Source organism: Carlito syrichta, unplaced genomic scaffold (assembly GCF_000164805.1).
Source record: "Carlito syrichta isolate Samal-C Ts95f unplaced genomic scaffold, Tarsius_syrichta-2.0.1 Scaffold315349, whole genome shotgun sequence".
NCBI lineage: Eukaryota > Metazoa > Chordata > Mammalia > Primates > Tarsiidae > Carlito > Carlito syrichta.
Genome location: NW_007259445.1, coordinates 453934 through 468058, shown reverse-complemented (window position 1 = coordinate 468058; position 14125 = coordinate 453934). Strand labels below are relative to the sequence as shown.

At 33.5% G+C, this 14125-nt stretch overlaps 1 protein-coding gene across 1 annotated transcript in view; it reads left to right on the top strand.

The window, feature by feature from the left end:
• LOC103275163 (CUB and sushi domain-containing protein 3-like) overlaps positions 1–14125 on the top strand; it is a 715868-nt gene that overhangs the window by 291752 nt on the left and 409991 nt on the right. The window contains exon 4 of the mRNA XM_008072573.2: positions 4343–4537. Within this exon, the coding sequence (XP_008070764.2) occupies positions 4343–4537 (195 nt within the window). The remainder of the gene's footprint in view (positions 1–4342; positions 4538–14125) is intronic.

Here is a 14125-nt window from a genome sequence, read left to right as displayed (position 1 = left end):
AATGGGCTCTGCTCCTGCAACCCAGGAAGAGCCAGGGACAAAGTAGAGAAGCTGCAGCACCAGCTGTTGCACCAGGGACCTGGCCACCCACTCTTGAGTCCCACTTAGACAGTCTCTCCCTGAATTTTCTTCCCAGGGAGGGTTTGTTGATAAGAAAAGAAAAAAGAAAATGGCACTCAGCTTCTGCATCCTGGGAATTGCTAGGGTCCAAGTCTAGCCGCTGTAGCACCAGTTGCTGCACCAGGAGAGCCCTGGCTGCTAGCTCCCTAGCCCTCTCAGTCAGCCATTCATGCACTCACTCACTCACCAGCACGTACACAAACTTTTCCACACACTCTCTCAGTCACACAGGGACTCACATAGTCTAACTGGCTCAGCCATCTTCCCCAACTCCAGATTTAATTTATAATTTAGAGAGGGTTATTTGAATCTTACCATTTTTTATTTACTATTTTTTGGTTAATTTTTAAGACATCAAGAATAATCTCACATAGTTACTTAGCATTTAATGATTTCATTCATATGACCCTGCCTGTAGTAGATTATAACAAAATCATACCTAACTTGGATGTCTGATGTGCAAAATTGGTTATAATAATAATAAAGCTACAATTTATTGAGCTAATAATATTTGTCACACATTGAGTGCTTGCTCAGGATATAGATGACTTATATTGCTTTATTTAATCATATCAGTAGCCTTATAAAGGTGGTATTCTCATATAAAATAATATTCATATATTATTTTGGCTTAATAAATAATTCTAGAATGAGTATCTGCTTTTTTCTAGATAGCAATATATTTGTGAAATAATTTAAGGCTTTTAAGTTAGAAAACTTAGGTTTGAACCAAAAATCTATTTATTATTAGTTGGTGGCTTTGGGTAAGTTACTTAATCCATTTCAGTCTCAGTTTCTCTGTCTACATATATGGTGTTGGGTATTTTGTGATATATAAGTAGACAAATAAATGCCTAAGTGCCTATAACAGCCTATGGCTCAAAGTCCAAACTTAGCAATGACAGTTAACTTTCTCACATTGTGTTAACTCAGAAAGCAAAGGAGGTGGTGTTCGGTTAATTGGTGCATGCTTATAGAGCAACATTAATTTTATCAAAATTTATACATAAACAGCTTAGAGAAAAGTCTCAAATTAAGATTGGGAAAGGACAAAAAATAGATTCCATGAACAATGACTATAGAAACAGGATCTATTCAAGCTGAATCCAAAACCTCTTACCTATTTCCATGAGTTACTCAGTCAACAAAGGATGACAGGTACATGTTTTTATTTACAAAGTTGATGAGCAAGGGGAAACCACAGCAAGGATTTCCTGAAGGTGAAGATCAGATACACTTTAAAATGATCTTTGAGTTTTATTTTGAAATATCTTAGATTTTCATCAGTATGTGGGTTTAGAAATAATTCAGGCACAATACAGGTAGGTAATCTATTAAGAGATTAAGAGAACCCGGCTCGGTGGCTCAGCCTGTAATCCCACACTTTGGGAGGCTGAGGTGAGTGGATTGCCTGAGCCTGAGGGTTCAAGACCTGCCTTTGCGGGCAACTTGGCAAGACCTCATCTCTACAATAAATAAAAAACAATTAGCTGGGCGTGGTAGCACGTGCCTGTAGTTCCAGCTACTTGGAAGGCTGAGGCGGAAGGATCGCTGGAGCTCAGCAGGTCGAGGCTGCGGTGGCCAGGAGCAGCCACTGCACTCCAGTCTGGGTGACAGAGTGAGACTCTGACTCAAAACAAACAAACAAACAAACAAACAAAGAGGTTAAGAGACTAGGTAATATATTAAGATTCCATTCACAGTTATTATTTATTCACAGGCTTCCTCAGATATATTTTTCATTTTTGCTTTAGGTATTCTGTTCAGGGCAACATTTATTGGTTTGTTTAAATCAAAGTTAAATTTGAGTATAACTATTAAGAGTTGCCTTCTCATGTTCCTTTTATTCCCCCACAAAGTTGCTTCCTGTGAAATAATTTGAAAACTACTTTTCTCCTAGATATATAACTTTATGATAATTGAAGTCCTGACCTTAATTATTTTTTAGAATGTGGAAGGCAGAGGAGTGGATTGACTCTCAGGCCAAAAGAGGTAGTTTCATTAAAAGTATTTCCTTTGTTTCTACTATAGTCAGGGGATTTAATTTTTGTTCATTTTATCAAAACTTATTAACTTCATTGTCTTTTGCAGCAAACATCTCATCTATTAATCAATGAAGTTTCCAAAAATAAATATTTCAAAATAAACTACTGTTAAATTCAAAGTATTTTTTTAATTGCTTGAAATTGACAGACAATAAATTTATATTGTTACTGAAAATGCACATAGTATATGTCTTAGAGACATATTAAAGTGAAATATTAGAAATGACTAAACTTTATTACTGACATTTGAAATATTTTACAAATTTAAGTTGATTATATATTAAATAAATTTCCTGCTATTTATCAAAATAATTTATATTTAGTTTATGTTAGTTAAGTTCTTCATATTTCCAAGTTTGAGAAACTTAAAACTAAGTGTCTTTAAATCATGGTAAATATTTTATCACTAAAATATTTAACAAGTTTTCTGAATGTCCTGTCCTCAATACATTATTCTTTGATTAAACTGACCTCACATTTGAAATTAATCTGTGATTTTTTTATTTTACTTGCATTGGAAATTTTATACTGCAAAACTAATGTTAAGTTTAGAAAACTGACATTACTTTCTTCCTAAATTATCATCAACCATTATGGATAAAAGATACAAATATCATCTCTGTTTATAATTCTTATGTATGTGTCATTTGTTTTTATAAAAATGCAGCTATCTATCATGAATCATTTGTATTTTAATACTTTTACTTAATATTGACATTAATACTTTTAGTATTACAGAGGTTTATAGTTATTTGGTTTAAAATAATGATATTATATGGAACCTACTAATTGCACAAATGAACTAAATATCAAGGCAACATGGGAATATATCTTATTTTTACACTGCAACATTGCTTTTATCTATTATTTTGCAAAAACAGTAGTTCCCATGTACTCATAATTAGTTTATCTTAATATAACTACTATGTAACCATAGTAAAAATGTCAAAATTAAAAAATTAACATTTGTACAGCAATATTATTTAAAGTATTGGAAAATATTATCTTATTAATTTATAACTGTTTATGTTTCTGTTGATTATTAGTTATAGTATAGCTAAAAAAAGATAATATAGCAATGTAATAATAGAAAATTTAAAAAATAATATAAGGAAAAATAATTTATTTGAAATGTCTTTATTCTCTAAGTTATATTGTTTTTATATATATATTTTAACTAAAATTAAATTGGATTTTTTTCTGGATTGTATATTACTAAGAAATATCTTTAGAAATGTATACCTGTTTGCTTTTAAGCATCAACTATTAGAGAGTGTGATAAATAAAACATTCTGATATACATAGACTGTCAAAAACAGTATACACATTTTAAGAAAGGAAAAAACTTTATTGAAATTGTAATAATACATACTGATAACAAAAATGAATACAAGTTACGCTTTACTTCTGTAATTACAAGAGGTACTCAAAGTGGTTACCATCAGTATCCAGACACTTCTGATTATGATGAACTAAAAGTAATACATAGATTTCATAGATAATCTCTCTTAAAATATACATATAATTTTTTGGCACCCCAGTAAAATATTTTGCATACTGAAGTAACTAAAATGTTACATCTATATGTGCTTATTATTATAATCTTACTATACATCCAAGGTTCATATCAAATGGTAGAGCTGGAATTCTAGTTCAATCTCTCTATTTTAAAAAATGTACCCATTTTCTACTCCAGCATATCTTTTTCATTTATATGAAAAAGTTTTGCACCTACAATGTGTATTTTGTTCTACAAGAATCTTCACAGTTTAAGGTAAATTAGAAGCATTTATGTACTGATGATCATATTAATGAAAGTGAATTCACTTATTACTATATTATTGGAAGGTTACTTTGAAGAAGCCACATAAATGTCATCAACCTCAGTTTTATTTCTTTGGAAAATATGAGTAATACTGATTTCAAATCTTGTTATGAAGACTTAGTATTATAAAATATCTAAAATTTTCTAGTACAAAGAATGACAAATATTACCCAGCAGTAAAATTTGGTTTTCTTCCCATACTTCCCTGTTATGTATTTGAAATAGAAGACATTTTCTTTTGTATGATTCCCCTACAAAAAAAATATACTGTCTCCATATAATTTTATAAATCAAAAACAGGAAAAAAAGGGTTAAAATAAACATAAAATCTCCTTTTCTTCTTCTTCCACAGAATTGCAGAGTAGCTCTTGTGGAAACCCTGGAGTTCCGCCCAAAGGTATATTATATGGCACAAGGTTCGATGTTGGGGACAAGATCCGCTACAGCTGTGTGACTGGGTATATCCTTGATGGCCACCCTCAACTCACCTGCATAGCCAATTCGGTTAATACGGCCTCGTGGGATTTTCCTGTTCCCATCTGTAGAGGTAATACAAAACAAAACAAAAATGTTTTTCTTTTCCTTTCTTTTTTATTATAAAGATGTGAGGTACTTCAGGGTTAGGTATACAGATGTTGATTATGCAGGTACCCTTGTGATGAGGTGTGCCCCTCCATCCTCAACAGTTTCCCTCAACTGTAATCCCACCCTCCATCCCCTGACAGTTTCCCACTACTGCCAGTTCCTTTCTTATAGTATTATAATTGTTCAAGGTCCGCTTGTGAGTGAGAACATATAGTACTCTGTTCTTTGTTTCTGTGATAGATCACTGAATATGATCAACTCTAAATCCATCCAGTTGCTGCGAAGTCCATATGTTTGTCCTTATTTATAGCTGCATAATATTCCATTGTGTATATGTACCACATCTTTTTTATCCAGTCCAACTTCAATTGGCAGCAAGATTGGTTCCATGTTTTTGGTATTGTGAATAGAGCTACAAGAAACATGCATGTGCAGGTATCTTTTTTGTAGAATGATTTGAGTTCCCCCCGGTGTATATTCCCAAGAGGGGAGTTGCTGGGTCATATGGAAGGTCAATTTCTAGTTCTTTCAGAAATCGCACACTATCTTCCAAAGAGGTTGCACTAGTTGGTATTTCAAGCAATGGTGTAGAAGTGTTACTTTTTCTCCACATCCTCACCAGCATCTCTTGTTGTTTGTTTTATTAATGATGGCCATTCTTATTGGGGTTAGGTGGTATCTCATTATGGTTTTGATTTGCATTTCTCTGATGATGAGTGAGGCTGAGCACTTGTTCATGTGTCTGTTGGCTGCCCATATATCTTCTTTTGAGAAGTGTCTATTATGTCTTTTGTCCACTTTTTAATGGGGCTTTTTTTTTCTCTTTCCTTTCAGCACATTTGAGTTCCTTGTAGATCCTGGATGGTAGGCCTTTGCCAGATATACAGTCGGCAAATATTTTTTCCCATTTGGTGGACTATCTCCCTGCTCTCTTGATGGTTTCTTTTGCTTTGCAGAAGCTCGTTAGTTTGATAGATCACACTTGTCTATCTTATTTCTTATGGCATGGGCATTTAGGATTCTGATCAGGAATTGGTTCCCAGTTCCAATTTCCATAAGGGTGTCCCCTGTGTTTTCTAAGATTCTTATAGTTTGAGGTTTTATGGTTAGGTCTTTGATCCATTTAGAGTTAATTTTTATGTATGGGGATAGATAGGGATCCTGTTTCAATCTTCTGCATGTCATCAACCAGTTTTCTCAGCACCATTTACTGAATAGGTTCTCCTTTCCCCAGTGGTTATTGTTGGAGGCTTTGTCAAAAATTAGTTGGTTCTTCTTTATGGCTGCATAATATTCCATTGTGGATATGGACCTTGAACAATTATGATACTATAAGAAAGGGATTGGCAGTAGTGGGAAACCTTCAGGGGAGGGGGAATGGGATTGGTAGTTGAAGGAAACTGCTGTGGGTGGGAGGGGCTTGCCTCACCACCAAGGGTACCTGCATAATCAACATTTGTGTACCTAACCCTGAATTGCACCCCACATCTTTATAACATAAATAAATAAATAATTAAAATTAAAAAATTTAAAAACACTAAAAAATAAAAGTGAGAATTAAAAAAAAAATAAGTTGATTGAGAAATTGAGCTTTGCTTCTGGGATCTGTATCTGGTTCTGTTGGTATATGCCTGTTCTCGTACCAATACCAGACTGTTTTTATTTTATGCCAATTCAATATTTGTCGGACTCAATGAACACATTCAAAAAGAAGGGTTGCTATCAGCCATTATATTTGAAAAATGTGTTTGGTGCTAACCTGTACAAAATCTGAAATATATGTATTTCATTTCATATCTATATATATTTCATTTCATATATATTTCACTTCACATATATATCTCATATTTTACATGACAAATTATAGAAAATATGGAAAAGTACTACTTGCTATGATAAGACAACACTTATGACATATGAAAGTGAAATACATCTCTATATTTATATACAATTTTACTCATATATTGTGTATTTGTATGCCATCATATGTACATATTGGAAAAACATGGCATTGATAATGTTTAGAAATTGAATTAGACTGTTGAAATCACTATTTTGCTTTCACTAGAAATATTAACCGGACCTATGAGTAGAAGACTTAACATGGAAATTTGTGAATTTAATATGCTGTATTGTTTATAGTTAATGCTGTAAGGATTATTTGTGCTATGGGAAAATACAGTAATATGAGAATGTGGGAAATGGTTCAAAGTACAAAGCCTGGAAAATAAAACAGATTCAACATTAGCTAAGTACATTCATCAATGGATATTACCTTCAGATAATATGGAGACCAACATTGTTATTTCTCTGGACTTTTTTTTCTCTAACAAATGAATGAGAAACGTGACACAATTTGTTTATCTTTTGACATACATTTCTGTAATTCCTCTATGAATGGGATGTGGGAATTTCCAAAGACCATCTAAATTACTTCATAGCTATCTTCCAAACATGTGGCTACAAATGCATGCAGTACAAACCCTTAATAATCAGACCTAGTCAGCTTCATATCCCAGCTCTGTAATCATGAGTTACCTCAGGCAAATCAGCTTAACAATTTGCGTGTCATTTACCTTTTTTAACCAAAAAGAAAAAAGAAAGAAAAAGAAAGAAGGAAAAGGGACTGGTTCCATTGTTGTAAGGGTTAAATAAAATACCCTGTACCTGCAACTTAGTAAAATGTCTGCTACATGAGGGCATTCTTTAAATGTTAAATTCCTTTACTGTTTGTGCTTCTACTACTACTGTTATTATCATGGCCACCACTATTACTGCCTTGCTGTTACTGTTCTTGCTGCATGACTAACACTATAACCTATCATTTACCTGAGCATGAAAAATGTGCTAAGAAATGTATGAGTATTATCGCTTTTAAATTTCACATTAATGGAAAACAAAAGTTCATATCTTTTGAAATAATTGCTCAACTAGGAAAGATAAAGAACCAAGAAGAGGCTGAGATTTTATTCCACTTGCAAGTGAATTTTCTCTGCAACAGTTTCACTGCTGACAATAACAAACACAAGACTCTTGGGTCAGAAGCAGATAGTTTTATTACTCATAGCAGTACTAGAGTATGAAGATTTTTTTCCCAGTTCCCCAAACCTTAGTTCTCACAGAATGACATGAAAAGTGTGAGATATCTACATACATACTAAGTGGTATTATAGGAAATGAACCATGGGTTTAGTAACCTGAATCTTTTTTAATGGGCAGTAAGCATGCCTGTTCTTCTCCGCTAGAGGGAGCGACTATCTCTGTCTCCTAAGGCTGTAAGCAAGGCAGACCTTAATTCTTGTAGAAGACATTATTTATGCTTTCTTAGGCTATTTTCTATACAAATGTCTTTTTAAAAGTAGTCTGGTACAAAGAGAAGAAAGGCAGATGGAACCATTGCTCACAAGATGTGCAGAAACATCAGCATCCAATGCAGAAATGTCTCCCGAGAGTAAATACGGTGTGGTAAGGAAGCCACATTTGAAACAATCTCTGGTTCCGTAGCTTGATCTTTTTATCACTTTGTCACTTCACTACAATAATTTGCATCTCTCTTTAGGAATATTTTTATAATAAGATGAAATGAAATGTTATATGCCAATCAAACAAAAGACATAGTCATTAAAAACTCCCTAAATTAAAGATTTGTTAAAAATTTTAAAAACAAGTATTTGAAAGGAATTAAGATACCTAAAACCAAGAAGCATTTTGAAGAGATTTCAATAGAGGCTTCTCAATACTAACTGAAAATCAATCTCTGTTATGAGACTCCTTCTTCTCCACCTCAATTCAGGTAATTTTCAGTCAGAAAGACTTCATTCTGAATACTGATTTTTCCACTTACTAGCTAGAGTCTTTGGGTACGAATTAAATTATTTTGGAAATGATTCCTTTAGCTATCGTGGGATGAAGAGATAGGTAGAAATACTAGAATCATAATACTGTGACATTTACAGTAATAGCATACAGAAAGTACCAGGTACCTATGAAGTTATTATTTATATATTATTTTATTATTTATGCTTTGTCATACCACTTTCCCTTAGCACCTGGTACCACCTCTTCCCTAAAGAAAGATATACAGTCAACAAAGACTAATTTGAAATGAATAATATCAAGTCTCTTCTATCCAAATCTACTTCCAAAACCATCACTCCTATTATTTTGAAGCTGTTGCCATTTTGGTTTCAGGGTTCAAGCCTGTTTCCAGAATTTTTACCCTACTTTCCTGTACTTCATTCTTAGGTCCCTGCAGGTTTATTTGCTTGGGCTTTCGTTCTAACTTCTATGACTGTTTATCTGTCAAAAACTGCCAGCCATTGTTTTTGGAAATGTATTTGATTAACTTCAGCTTCTGAAACTCACCATTTTGTTTCCTCTGCAATAATACTAATGAATATATTATCTCACTGAGATGTATTTATCAAGTGCCTACACTGTGTAATAAGCTTAGGATCAAAAGATTCATTAAGAAATGACTCCCGCCTTTAAGAACCTGTGGTCCAGAGAGACAGATAATAAAGTAATCAAGTAATCACAATAATGTGCATTAATTGCTTGAATAGCAGAATGTGAAGCGTACACTAGGCATCTTGATAAGGAACATATTAATATCTCCCATTGAATGGAAGGAAGTTCAGCTGGGGACAATGCTTTAAGAAATTTCACAGAGGGTTGCTAAAAATACAAACTATATAGAGCAAGAACATTTTGAATAAGGCAATAATTCATGTAGAAAGTACAAATTTTCCTTTCCAGCCCCAAAAGTAGTTCTCATGTGTTACTAATATCCACTGGCTAAGGGAAGAGTCTAAGTCATACTTCACAGAGCACATGATCTAATTTTCTAAGGCGTGATTTATCTCCCACTAAGGGACTTTTGTTTAAAACTTAAAGAATAGAGGACTAGTGTGTTTGCAATGTGTGTGGCCATCATTCAGTTCAACAGAAAAGGTGGGAGACTGTTCGGCCCATGCCTCCTCTCTTCTATTCTTTGTCACTTGGTAGCATACTGATTCTTTAATTTATAACTTTGCAGGGGGCTGATAACTCTGTAATGATCTACTCATTGCTTCCCTTGGAGTTTTCATCGAGTCTCTCCTTGATGAAACCTTTGCTTTTAGGGAGTTCTTTTGATGCTTCCTAACAATGATAGTTTAATTAAGAAAAAATGAACGCCACATCAACCTAGAGGGTACAGTGCAAAGGTTTTTGTGTTTGTTCACAGGCAGGATGGATGTTATCAACGCCATCTGCTAGTATTTGTCAAAGGGAACTAACTGCCTGATGTTGGTCTAGGCAATATCCTGTGACACACGAAGAAGCCTAATTTCTGTGCTTCAAGTCTTGAATGGAAGTACCTGAAGCACATGGTTTTTCTACACCCCCTTCTTTGATAGACATTTTAGTGACATTTATTCCCACTGAGCTTTGATGTGGCCTCAGAGTCCTTCTTAACCCAGTGCCCACAACATTCCCTGCTAAAAAAAAAAAAGAGCAGTTTACAGACAAGGTAAAATGGATGTTATTTCTATATTAAACATTCTTAAATTTGTAATTATATTCTGTATTTGGAATAGCATTTTGATATACACACTCCAGAGCAAACTAATGAAAGTGTATGTATGATAAATGAGTGTATGTATGTAGAAAAATGTATATAAAAATGTATGCATTATAGTATTATACATGAACCTAAACCTGGGTCCACAAAAATGATAAACAATTTTATAAAAGAATAAAAATAGTAAAAGTTAAAGAGTTAGTCATAGAAAATGTAAGATGGTATTAAGAATATATAAATTTTGGGCCGGGCATGGTGGCACAGCCTGTAATCCCAGCACTTTGGAAGGTTAAAGCTAGAGGATTTCCTGAGCCCGGGAGTTCAAAACCAGCCTAGGCAATTTGGTGAGATCTTGCAAATTTATCTTACAATAAAATCACAAAAACTAGCCAGGCATGGTGGCACGCATCTGTAGTTCCAGCTGCTTGAAAGACTGAGCTGGAAGGATTGCCTGAGCCCAGCAGGTGGCCGTGAGCGTGCCATTGCACTACAGTCTGGGAGACAGAATGAGACTCTGATTCAAAAAAAAAGAAGAAAATATTAAAAGGATGTTATGTTGTCTCAATGATTTGAGTATATTTATAAGCAAAAGTAAAGATCTTGTAATTCATAAGAGAGTTCAGGGGAAACACTGATCAGTGAAGGGACATGTTGCTATAAAATGTTGACAAGAGTTTATTTTGGTCTGACAGGCTAGATCCTTTTGGGAGAAGGCTTGGATGCCAGTGATGTAGATGTCAAATAGTAAACTGGTGCCATGTGACCTAAACCAAATATTTGACAGTACAGATAAGCAAAAGGTCTAACGAGAGAACTGCTGCCTTTGACAGAGCAAAGTAATTTATTCTTGGAAGTAAGATTGCCTTCCACTATATTGTGGTATAGAAAATGGTGGAAAAAGAACAGCAGCTTGTGCATCGCTACATGCTATATTATTTTCTTGCTAGAAAGTTTAATCAACAATTTTCTGGATCAAAGTATAATACCAAACCAGGGGACTGGACTGAGCAATGATAAACAACAGTTGGGAGAAAAGGAAAGAAGAGATAATTTTTAGCCAAATATTTTTTATATTTTCTATATGAAAAGCCCTCCAAAGTAGCAATGACTTAGCTAATGGAAGGGTGTTTATTATACTTGTTTGACTCCACGTTTAACATCTGGAAACCACCCCACAAAGGCATTAGAAAACAGAAAATGCAAACTGCTAGGGGAGGGAGGGGCATACCTCATCAACAAGGGTACCTGCATAATTAAAGTTTGTATACCTAACCCTGAATTGTACCCCAAGTCTTTATAACAAGCAAAAAAAAAGAAAACAGAAAATGCTATTTTTGCTAAACACAGTGCGTCCTAGTTACACACGAATTAAAGCTAAGGTATGATATATAATTTTGATCTTACATTACTAATAGATATGGTTATTGATAAAACTCAAGAAAAATAATTTAAAGTTAAAAATTGCAAAATACTTTATTAAATTAAAACACAAAACACTTCTATTCATTCTCATATGGTGATTAAACATAATCATAAATTGCACAATGCAAAAATAAAAATGTATTCTGTAGTGGATTTTAAGTACTACATCAAAACAAAGTCCAGTTTTGTCTATTCAGTGTAATGTTACTTTTTAACATTTTTTTGTAGTTAAAATTTGTAGTACTTAAAATATATATATTTGATATATAGAACCCCTGTAAACTGCCTTCTCTGATCCCCTTAGGCCTACTCCCAAAGAAGAAGACAATGTGTTCCTGTAAGCTCTTGAATTATAAAGAATCATGTTTGCAGTCACAATTATTTGCCAAAGAAAAAGCAACTCAAATCCACTGTTGAATATAAAAGTGTTATGAACCATGCATTAAGAATTCTTTTTTGATGATTGAAGCATTGATGATTTGATTTAGTTGATTTTCAAACACATCATTTAAAATATTATCTCCGAAAATGTTTTAGGACAGACTTGGAGTTCCACTACCACATATGCCATTATCTGAGCAACGTTCTTTGGGCGCATTCTGCTTTCATTAGCTCATTTCACATAGAGATCCAGTGTCTTAATGTGAACAGTCATATTTGATACTAATAAGAACAACATTCTGTGCATGCCTTTTAAAGAACAAGCAATTTAAGCATGAATCATTAGGTGATGGGATTATTTTATCACCTCAAAACCTGCCAGCAAAATCCCAGGGATGTCAGGCCACAAGGAAAAATGTGCAAGTGTCACAGGTCATTTACTCCTCCTTCATCACTCCCTGGAAAATGTAGGCTTCTCAATCAACAATCAGGCCAATCCTCAACAGCCCTCTCATGTACCCTAGTCTTGTTTTGCAAAGTACATTTGTGTTGCACAATGATAAAAGTGTCCTGATTAGAATGTTTTAGTAATATCTAGCATGTTGGAGAAAACGACACATGATTTGTATTTAAGATCACCAGATCTATGAATTGATTTAACTCCTTGACAGGTGCTACCTCAGTGTGTTGATTCTTATATCAAAAATGGAATATTTTTACTTATCTCAGAATATTGTGAAGGTTAAAGAGATTAGCTTAAATAAGATAATATTTTTTGGCATAGTTATGTAATGTTTAAGCACATAGAAGGTGCTCAAAACATGCTAATTGGTTCCAAATATATAGAAGTAAAGTATTATTTTAAAAATCATGTAAAAGTAATAGCTATCATTTATTGTTATATATGTGTTTGATATATTTTAAAATATTTATTGACAGATAAATATGTACCTGGAACTCAGATATAATGAAGAATATTTTAAAAAATGAGATAGTAAAGAACTCTAGAAGCAGTGGACTCTGGACTAATGCAAACCTTAGTTTGCTTTGTATCACTGCCATTAAGATATAGAACCTTAATCTAGATATTTAATTTTTCAGACTCCAGTTTTCTGGAGCAGTCCTACTTACTTTATAATATTAACATAAGGGTTATATTAATTAATGGATGAAAAATATCCAGTCAATAATATTCAACAGTAGTAATTACTATCTTATTTTCATCATGATTGTGACCAAAACAGAACCAATGTACTAAGATTTGTCTGTAAAGATATATTTGTGAATATAAAAATAGCATCGGGACATGAGGTATTGAAAATTGACAGTACCAGAGGATGAATATATCTTGGTTCTGGGACCACACAAGCAGTGGAATTAATTTTTCTGAGTCCTAGTGATTAAGGGGAATTTTAAGTTCCATATTAGCTTAATAAATGAGGTTGCAATCAGCAAGTATATACATCATTGGTAAAAATATGTTTCTCAAGGGTGACGTAAGACTTCTGAGTTATCCATTTCTGAAAGTTCTCAAATTTGAAGTATATTCAATAATTAAACTTATGTATATTAAGAACTCACTATGCACAAGCCACATTTCTAAGTATAATGATGGATGGGACAGCTCCAGGCAGCATGAAATTCATAGTCTATTGAATATGGGAGCTTTGTATTTCAAAGATGACGTAATTGGTGATCTGGGTTACTGCCCAAAGTGTGTACTCTAATTTCATGCGAAAAGATAGGGTGGCATTCTTTTATAAGCAATAGGTGTTCACAGAAGAAAATCAGGTCCTCCTATTCTTACCATATAATCACTCCTTGCTGACTGCTGCAGATATCAATCATATCTTTAATAGTCAACTCACACATTATTTTCCCCATTTTGCATTCGCAAGTTGTGTTTTCTTCCATTCAGGAAGTTATTAACTTTTGTCCCAACATAAATATAACAACTCAAATATTTTTGTTGGCTTACTTTATTGTTCAAGCTTTTTGTTTCATCATTCTTATTTTAAACAAATCCATTATATTTGACAGTAAAGAGACATTCTGTATAATGGTTAGTAATGTGTGTTTTGAAAATGTAGTGTAAGTTTAGCTTTTATTTCCTTAATTAAATTATTTTCACTTCTTTTTCTTTCTGTGAAATTTCTAGAAAAATGATGACAACATATATTTTAA